At 47.1% G+C, this 11,884-nt stretch overlaps 1 protein-coding gene across 1 annotated transcript in view; it reads right to left on the bottom strand.

Annotated features, from left to right (window-relative positions):
• Positions 1-202: 202 nt before the first annotated feature.
• LOC121880294 (rho GTPase-activating protein 17-like) overlaps positions 203-11,884 on the bottom strand; it is a 236,943-nt gene continuing 225,261 nt past the window's right edge. Inside the window, exon 6 of the mRNA XM_042387450.1 lies at positions 203-306. Coding sequence (XP_042243384.1) covers positions 203-306 — 104 coding nt within the window. The remainder of the gene's footprint in view (positions 307-11,884) is intronic.

Below are 11,884 nucleotides of genomic sequence, written 5' to 3'. Positions count from 1 at the left end.
CACAGAATGTTCTTGCCTCTGGTTCTGAACAATTAATGACATAACTTACAAGCTTAATCCTGAAATAATAATAACTGTACAGCATGTGTTATATAGGCTAGCCGTTATATGATCAACATTTGAATAGATACAGTTAAAAGAATATCATACATAAGACACTAAGTATTTGATAGTTGTCATCATGAACACATGTGGGTGTATTTTACACTTTGGTGGGGGTCTGGTCGTATCTCGGTGTTGTACAGAAAGGGAGTGGAGGCGCAGTAGGATAAGTGGCCCCACTGATCATCAAGGGCATGTCCCAACCTGGGCCACACAGAACACCGCCACGTTATGAATCTACAAATTACACTACCTGGTGAAAGATACAACACGCCAACTCATACTATACAATACCCAACTCCTACACTACAACACCTAACTCTTGCACTACAAACACCTTAACCTCTACACCACAACACCTAACCCTACACTACAACACCCAACCCCATACTACAACACCTAACTCCTACACTACAACACCAACTCTATACTACAACACCTAACCCCACACTACAACACCTAACTCCCTACACCACAACACCTAACCCTACACTACAACACCTAACTCCTACACTACAACACCTAACTCCTACACTACAACACCTAACCCTATACTACAACACCTAACTCCTACACTACAACACCTAACTCCTACACTACAACACCTAACCTACACTACAACACCTAACCCTACACTACAACACCTAACCCTACACCACAACACCTAACTCCACACTAGAACACCTAACCCTACACTACAATACCCAACTCCTACACTACAACACCTAACCCTACACTAGAACACCTAACCCTACACTACAATACCCAACCCACACTACAACACCCAACCCTATACTCAAACAACACCTAACTCCTACACTACAACACCTAACTCCTACACTACAAACACCTAACCCTACACTACAACACCTAACTCCTACACTACAACACCTAACCCACAACACTTAACTCCACACTACAACACCCAACCCTACACTACAACACCTAACCCTACACTAGAACACCCAACTCCTCCTACACTACAACACCTAACTCCTAAACTACAACACCTAACTCTACACTCTACAACACCTACCTCCCACACTCACAACACCCAACCCTACACTACAAACACCTAACTCCTACACCACAACACCCAACTCCTACACTACAACACCCAACCCCACACCACAACACCCAACCCTACACTACAACACCTAACTCCCTACACTACAACACCTAACCCCTACACTACAACACCTAACTCCTACACTACACACCCAACTCCTATACTACAACACCTAACCCCACACCACAACACCTAACTCCTACACCACAACACCCAACCCTATACAACACCTAACTCCTACACTACAACACCCAACCCTACACTACAACACCTAACTCCCTCTACACCACAACACCTAACCCTACACTACAACACCCAACTCCTACCCACAACACCTAACCCTACACTACAACACCCAACCCTACACTACAACACCTAACCCTACACTACAACACCTAACTCCTATACTACAACACCTAACCCTACACTACAACACCCAACTCACACTACAACACCTAACCCTACACCACAACACCTAACCCCTATACTACAACACCTAACCCCTACACTACAACACCTAACCCTCACACCAAACACCTAACCTCACACTACAACACCTAACTCCTACACTACAACACCCAACTCCCACACTACAACAACACCCAACTCCTACACTACAACACCCAACCCTACACTACAACACCCAACTCCCTACACTACAACACCTAACTCCTACACTACAACACCTAACTCACACTACAACACCTAACTCACACTACAACACCCAACCCTAATCACAACACCTAACCCCACACTACAACACCCAACCTCTACACTACAACACCTAACTCCTACACTACAACACCTAACCTCACACTACAACACCTAACCCTACACTACAACACCTAACCCTACACCTACAACACCTAACCCCACACTACAACACCCAACTCCCTACACTACAACAACACCCAACCCTACACTACAACACCTAACTCCTACACTACAACACCCAACTCCTACACTACAACACCTAACTCCTACACTACAACACCTAACTCCTACTACAAACACCTAACCCTACACTACAACACCCAACTCCTACACTACAACACCCAACCCTACACTACAACACCCAACTCTACACTACAACACCCAACTTCACACTACAACACTAACTCCTACACTACAACACCTAACTCCTACACTACAACACCTAACTCCTACACTACAACACCCAACTCCCTACACTACAACACCTAACCCTACACTACAACACCCAACTCCTATACCACAACACCCAATCTATACTACAACACCCAACCCTACACTACAACACCTAACCCCACACTACAACACCTAACTCCTATACTACAACACCTAACCTTACACTACAACAATCTAACCCTACACTACAACACCTAACTCCAATACAACACCCAACCCTACACCACAACACCCAACCCTACACTACAACACCTAACTCCTATACTCAAACACCTAACCCTACACCACAACACCTAACCCTACACCCACCAACCCTACACTACAACACCCAACCCCTATACTACAACACCTAACCCCATACTACAACACCCAACCCCACACTACAACACCTAACCCTACACTACAACACCCAACTCACACAAACACCCAACCCTACACTACAACAATCCAACCCTACACTACAACACCCAACTCCTACACTACAACACCCAACCCCTACACCACAACACCTAACTCCTACACTACAACACCCAACCCCTACACTACAACACCCAACTCCTACACTACAACACCTAACTCCTATACTACAACACCCAACCCTACACTACAACACCTAACCCTCACACTACAACACCCAACTCCTACATACAACACCTAACCCTACACCACAACACCTAACTCCTACACCACAACACCCAACCCTACACTACAAACACCTAACCCTACACTACAACACCTAACTCCTACACTACAACACCCAACCCTACACTACAACACCTAACCCTAACACTCACAACACCCAACTCCTACACCACAACACCTAACCCTACACTACAACACCTAACTCCTATACTACAAACACCTAACCCCTACACTACAACACCTAACCCTACACTCACAACACCCAACTCCTACACTACAACACCTAACTCCTACACTACAACACCCAACTCCTACACTACAACACCTAACTCCCACTACAACACCTAACTCTACACTACAACACCTAACTCCTACACTACAACACCCAACTCCCTACACTACAACACCCAACTCTACACTACAACACCTAACTCCTATACTACAACACCCAACCCTACACCACAACACCTAACCCTACACCACAACAACACCAACCCCACACACTACAACACCCAACTCCCACACCACAACACCCAACTTCTAACAACACCCTACACCCAACTCCTACACTACAACACCTAACTCCTACACTACAACACCTAACTCCTACACTACAACACCTAACCCTACACCAACACCTAACCCTACACTACAACACCTAACTCCTACACTACAAACACCCAACTCCTACACTACAACACCTAACTCCTACACTACAACACCTAACTCCTACACTACAACACCTAACCCTACACTACAACACCCAACCCTACACTACAACACCTAACTCCTACACTACAACACCTAACTCCTACACTACAACACCCAACCTCACACTACAACACCTAACTCCTACACCAACACCCTAACCCCACACTACAACACCTAACTCCTACACTACAACACCTAACTCCTACACCACAACACCCAACCCTACACTACAACACCTAACCCCTATAACACAAACACCTAACCTCACACTACAACACCTAACTCCTACACTACAACACCTAACTCCTACACTACAACACCCAACTCCCACACCACAACACCCAACCCTACACTACAACACCTAACTCCTACACACAACACCCAACTCCTACACCACAACACCTAACCCTACACTACAACACCCAACCCTACACTACAAACACCCAACCACCACAAACACCCAACTCCTACACTACAACACCTAACCCTACACTACAACACCTAACTCCTACACTACAACACCCAACCCTACACTACAACACCCAACCCCTACACCACAACACCTAACCCTACACTACAACACCTAACCCCTACACTACAACACCCAACTCCTACACTACAACACCTAACCCTACACCACAACACCCAACCCTCACTACAACACCTAACCCTACACTACAACACCCAACCCCTACACTACAACACCTAACCCTACACTACAACACCTAACTCCTACACTACAACACCCAACTTACACTACAACACCTAACTCCCACTACAACACCCAACTCCTACACTACAACACCCAACCCTACACTACAACACCCAACCCCACACCACAACACCTAACTCCTACACTACAAATTCCAACTCCTATACTACAACACCCAACTCCTACACTACAACACCTAACTCCTACACTACAACACCCAACTCCTACACTACAACACCTAACTCCTACACTACAACACCTAACTCCTATACTACAACACCTAACTCCTACACTACAACACCTAACTCCTACACTACAACACCTAACTCCTACACTACAACACCCAACTCCTTCACTACAACACCTAACTCCTACACTACAACACCCAACTCCTACACTACAACACCCAACTCCTACACTACAACACCTAACTCCTATACTACAACACCTAACTCCTACACTACAACACCTAACTCCTACACTACAACACCCAACTCCTACACTACAACACCTAACTCACACTACAACACCTAACTCTCACACTACAACACCACTCCTACACTACAACACCCAACCCTACACTACAACACCTAACTCCACACTACAACACCTAACTCCTACACTACAACACCTAACCCTACACTACAACACCTAACTCCTACACTACAACACCCAACTCCTATACTACAACACCCAACCCTACACTACAACACCCAACCCCACACTACAACACCCAACTCCTACACCACAACACCTAACCCTACACCACAACACCCAACTCCACACTACAACACCTAACTCCTACACTACAACACCCAACTCCTACACCACAACACCTAACTCCTACACTACAACACCCAACCCCTATACTACAAACACCTAACCCTACACTACAACACCTAACTCCTACACTACAACACCTAACCCTACACTACAACACCTAACTCCTACACTACAACACCTAACCCAACACACACCTCCCACACAACACCTAACTCCTACACTACAACACCCAACCCTACACTACAACACACCTAACCCTACACTACAACACCCAACTCCCTACACTACAACACCCAACTCCCTACACTACAACACCCCAACCCCACACTACAACACCTAACCCTACACTACAACACCTAACCCTACACCACAACACCTAACTCCTACACTACAACACCTAACTCCCAACTACAACACCCAACTCCTACACTACAACACCTAACTCCTACACCACAACACCCAACTCACACTACAACACCTAACTCCTACACTACAACACCCAACCCTACACTACAACACCTAACCCTACACTACAACACCTAACCCTACACTACAACACCTAACCCTACACTACAACACCTAACTCCTATACTACAACACCTAACCCTACACCACAACACCTAACTCCTGCACTACAACACCCAACCCCACACTACAACACCCAACCCCACACCACAACACCCAACTCTACACCACAACACCCAACCCCACACCACAACACCCAACTCCTACACCACAACACCCAACCCCTACACCACAACACCAACCCCACACCACAACACCAACCCCACACCACAACACCTAACCCTACACTACAACACCTAACCCTACACTACAACACCCAACCCTACACTACAACACCTAACCCTACACTACAACACCTAACCTAACCACAACAACACCTAACTCCTACACTACAACACCTAACTCTACACTACAACACCCACTCCCACTACAACACCTAACCCTACACCACAAAACCAACTCCACCACAACACCCAACCCTACACTACAACACCCAACAACACCTAACCCTACACCACAACACCCAACCCTACACCACAACACCCAACCCTACACTACAACACCTAACCCCTACACTACAACACCCAACCCCTACACTACAACACCTAACTCCCACCACCACCTAACCCTACACTACAACACCTAACCCTACACCACAACACCTAACCCTACACCACAACACCTACACTACAACACACACACACCAACCCCACACCACAACACCCAACCCCTACACCACAACACCAACCCTACACCACAACACCCAACTCCCACACCACAACACCCAACTCCTACACTACAACACCAGCCCTACACCACACCCAACCCCACACCACAACACCCAACCCCACACCACAACACCCAACCCCACACTACAACACCCAACCCCACACTACAACACCCAACCCCACCACAACACCTAACCCCACACCACAACACCCAACCCCACACTACAACACCTAACTCTACACTACAACACCCAACCCTACACTACAACACCCAACCCCACACCACAAACACCCAGCCCTACACTACAACACCAACCCTACACTACAACACCTAACCCCACACCACAACACCCAACCCCATACCACAACACCCAACTCCTACACTACAACACCCAACCTCACACCACAACACCCAACTCCACACTACAACACCTAACCCCTACACCACAACACCCAACCCCTACACTACAACACCTAACCCCACACCACAACACCCAACCCCACACCACAACACCTAACCCCACACCACAACACCTAACCCTACACTACAACACCTAACCCTACACTACAACACCTAACCCTACACTACAACACCTAACCCTCCATCACAACACAACCTCACACTACAACACCTAACCCTACACTACAAACACCTAACCCACACTACAACACCCAACCCTACACTACAACACCCAACTCCTCACACACAAACCCACACTACACACCCAACTCCTACACTACAACACCAACCCCACACTACAACACCCAACTCCCACTACAACACCCAACCCTACACTACAACACCCAACCCCTAACTACAACACCTAACCCTACACTACAACATCTAACCCTACACTACAACACCAACTCCACTCACAACACCTAACCCTACACTACAACACCTAACCCTACACTACAACACCTAACCCTACACTACAACACCTAACTCCTACACTACAACACCTAACCCTACACTACAACACCCAACTCCCACACTACAACACCCAACCCCACACCCACCAACCCCACACCACAACACCCAACCCCACACCACAACACCCAACCCCACACCACAAACACCCAACCCCACACTACAACACCCAACCCTACACCACAACACCCAACCCCACACCACAACACCCAACCCTACACCACAACACCTAACCCCACACTACAACACCCAACCCTACACCACAACACCTAACCCTACACTACAACACCTAACCCTACACTACAACACCTAACCCTACACCACAACACCTAACCCCTACACTACAACACCTAACCCTACACTACAACACCAACCCTACACTACAACACCTAACCCTACACCACAACACCCAACCCCACACCACAACACCAACTCACATCACAACACCCAACTCCCCTACACTCACAACACCCAACCCTACACCACAACACCTAACCCCACACTACAACACCTAACTCCTACACCACAACACCTAACTCCTACACTACAACACCCAACTCTACACTACAACACCCAACTCCTACACTACAACACCTAACTCCTACACTACAACACCTAACTCCCTACACACAACACCTAACCCACACTACAACACCTAACCCTACACTACAACACCCAACTCCTATAAACACCTAACTTAACTACAACAACTAACCCTACACTACAAACACCTAACCTCTACACTACAACACCTAACCCTATACTACAACACCTAACCCCCACTACAACACCCAACTCCACACCACAACACCCAACCCCACACCACAACACCCACCCTCCACAACACCCAACCCCACACCACAACACCCAACCCCATACACAAACACCCAACCCCACACCACAACACCCAACCCCACACCACAACACCAACCCCACACAACACCTCAACCCATACCACAACACCTAACCCCATACCACAACACCCAACCTACACTACAACACCTAACCCCACACCACAACACCTAACCCCACACTACAACACCTAACCCTACACTACAAACACCCAACCCTACACTACAACACCTAACCCTACACTTACAACATCTAACCCTACACTACAACACCTAACCCCACACCACAAACACCTAACCCCTACACAACAACACCCAACCCTACACTACAACACCCAACCCCTGCACTACAACACCCAACCCACACTACAACACCCAACTCCCTACACACAACACCCAACTCTACACTACAACACCAACTCCTACACTACAACACCCAACTCCCACACCACAACACCCAACTCCCACACCACAACACCTAACCCTACACCACAACACCTAACTCCCACACTACAACACCCAACCCAACACTACAACACCCAACCCTACACTACAACAACCAACTTCCACACTACAACACCAGCCCTACACCACAACACCAACCTCTACTACTATAACAACTCTTAACCCCTACACCACAACACCCAACCCTACACTACAAACACCTAACCCTACACGACAACACCAAACCCCACACCACAACACTTAACCCTACACCACAACACCTAACCCCACACCAAACACCCAACCCCACACCACAACACCCAACCCTACACTACAACACCCAACTCTACACCACAACACCCAGCCCTACACTACAACACCCAACCCCACACTACAACACCCAACCCCACACTACAACACCTAACCCTATACTACAACACCTAACCTATACTACAACACCTAACCCCACACTACAACACCCAACTCTACACTACAACACTCAGCTCCTACACTACAAACAATCTAACCTACACTACAACACCTAACCCTACACTACGACACCCAACCTATCACTACAACACCTAACCCTACACTACAACACCAACCATACTACAAACACCCAACTCCATACTACAACACCCAACCCATACTACAACACCCAACTCCTATACTACAACACCCAACTCCTATACTACAACACCCAACTCCTACACTACAACACCCAACTCTACACTACAACACTCAGCCCTACACTACAACACCCAACCCTACACTACAACACCTAACCCACACTACAACACCCAACTCCTATACTACAAACACCTAACTCCTACACTACAACACCCAACCTCTACACTACAACACCCAACTTCTACACTACAACACCCAACCCTATACTACAACACCTACCCCATACTACAACACCTAACCCTTACACTACAACACCCAACTCCTACACTACAACACCTCAGCTCCCACACTACAACACCCAACCTCACCACAACACCCAACTTCTACACTACAACACCAGCCCTACACTACAACACCCAACCCCACACTACAACACCAACTCCTCATACAACACCAACCCACTACAACCTTAACCCCACACTACAACACCCAACCCCACACTACAACACCAACCCTACACTACAACACCAACCCTACACTACAACACCCAACCCACACTCCACCTAACTCCCTACCACAACACCAACTCCTACACTACAACACCCAACTCCTGCACTACAACACCCAACTTATACAATACTGAGATGCAGGAAACCTGTAAAATGGTAAAGGGACAGAGACAGACAGAGACATACAAGTACAGGGACAGATGCAGGTAGGGACAGAGATAGAGACAGACAGAGACATACAAGTACAGGGACAGATGCAGGTAGGGACAGAGATAGGGACAGACAGAGACATACAAGTACAGGGACAGATGCAGGTAGGGACAGAGAGAGGGACAGACAGATACAAGCCAGGACAGAGGCAGATAGGGACAGAGATATGGACAGACAGAGACATACAAGTACAGGGACAGATGGTAGGGACAGAGATAGGGACAGACAGAGACATACAAGTACAGGGACAGATGCAGGTAGGGACAGAGATAGGGACAGACAGAGAATACAAGGGACAGATGCAAGGTAGGGACAGAGATAGGGACAGACAGAGACATACAAGTACAGGACAGATGCAGGTAGGGACAGAGATAGACAGACAGAGACATGCAGGGCACAGGGGACAGATGCAGGTAGGGACAGAGATAGAGACAGACAGAGACATACAAGTACAGGGACAGATGCAGGTAGGGACAGAGATAGGGACAGACAGAGACATATTGGGAAAGGGAAAAATGCAAAGACAAGGACTAAGACAGAGACAGGCATAGTACATGAAAGGGGACAGAGACAGGAAAAGGCAGAGGGAAAGGGAAAGAGACGGGCACGGAGAAAGAGACAGAGATAGGGACAGAGATTGGGACAGAAACAAACCGAGATAGGCAGAGAAACGGGAGTAGGGTCAGAGAAAGAGACAGCGTGATATATTGTACAGTGGGTTGTGTAGCAGTGTGAGGTACTCTAGGTTGTACTCTAGGTTGTACTCTAGGTGGTGTTGGGAGCAGTGACGTGGCGGTGGTAGTGATAGGAGAGAGGAGCAGAGGTTGTGACGGTGATAGTGCTAGGAGCAGTGAAGGTGATGGTAATAGTGAAGGAGATATATGATGATAGTATGAGGAACAGTTTTGGGGGTAGTGATTTTAGGAGCAGTGATGCAGGTAGTGGTAAGGACAGTGGTTGTGGTGTTGGTAGTGTTAGGAGCAATAGTGATGAAAATGTTAGGAACAGGGGTGGTGTTAGCGGTACTGTTAAATATAGTGGTGGTAGTGTTAGGAACAGTACTGGTGGGTGTATAGGCAGTGGTGGAGGTAGTGTTAGAAGCAGGGGTCTTGGGAGTACAGACCTCCATATTCATCAGAAAATTCAAATCATATTTTTTTAATGCAGTAGTACACTCACGTGTTTTTGTATAGTGAAAAGTATTTACTATTGACCGCAGAAAATCTCCTAATATCATATGACCTTAAAATGGCCTCAAAATGCTCATAATATTAGTCAGATTTAAAAAAAATTGGGGGAGGGATTACAGCGAATACTCTCCTCACCACGAAGGGAATTATCTGCTGTAATAATTTACCATTTACGGGACCCCAATTGATATTCCTAGATCCGCCCATATGGTAGTGTTAGGAACCAAAATGCTGATGGTAGTGTAAGTAGCAATGATGGTGATGGTAGTGTTAGTAGCAATGATGGTGATAGTGTTAGTAGCAATGATGGTGATGGTAGTGTTAGTAGCAGTGATGGTGGTGGTAGTGTTAGTAGCAGTGGTGATGATAGTGTTAGTAGCAGTGATGGTGATGGTAGTGTTAGTAGCAATGATGGTGATAGTGTTAGTAGCAATGATGGTGATGGTAGTGTTAGTAGCAGTAATGGTGATGGTAGTGTTAGTAGCAGTGATGGTGGTGGTAGTGTTAGTAGCAGTGGTGATGGTAGTGTTAGTAGCAGTGATGGATGGTAGTGTTAGTAGTGATGGTGATGGTGGAGTTAGTGTTGAGGTAGCGTTAGTGTAGTAGCAATATTGGTTGTTGGTTTTAGTAGCAATGGTGGTGGTATGATGGTGAGGTAGTAGTTGAATGTTTAGATTTGT

This window comes from Homarus americanus, unplaced genomic scaffold (genome assembly GCF_018991925.1).
Source record: "Homarus americanus isolate GMGI-L3 unplaced genomic scaffold, GMGI_Hamer_2.0 scaffold20930, whole genome shotgun sequence".
Taxonomy (NCBI): domain Eukaryota; kingdom Metazoa; phylum Arthropoda; class Malacostraca; order Decapoda; family Nephropidae; genus Homarus; species Homarus americanus.
Note: the sequence above shows the minus strand (reverse complement) of the source record. Positions and strands in the feature narration are given on the sequence as shown.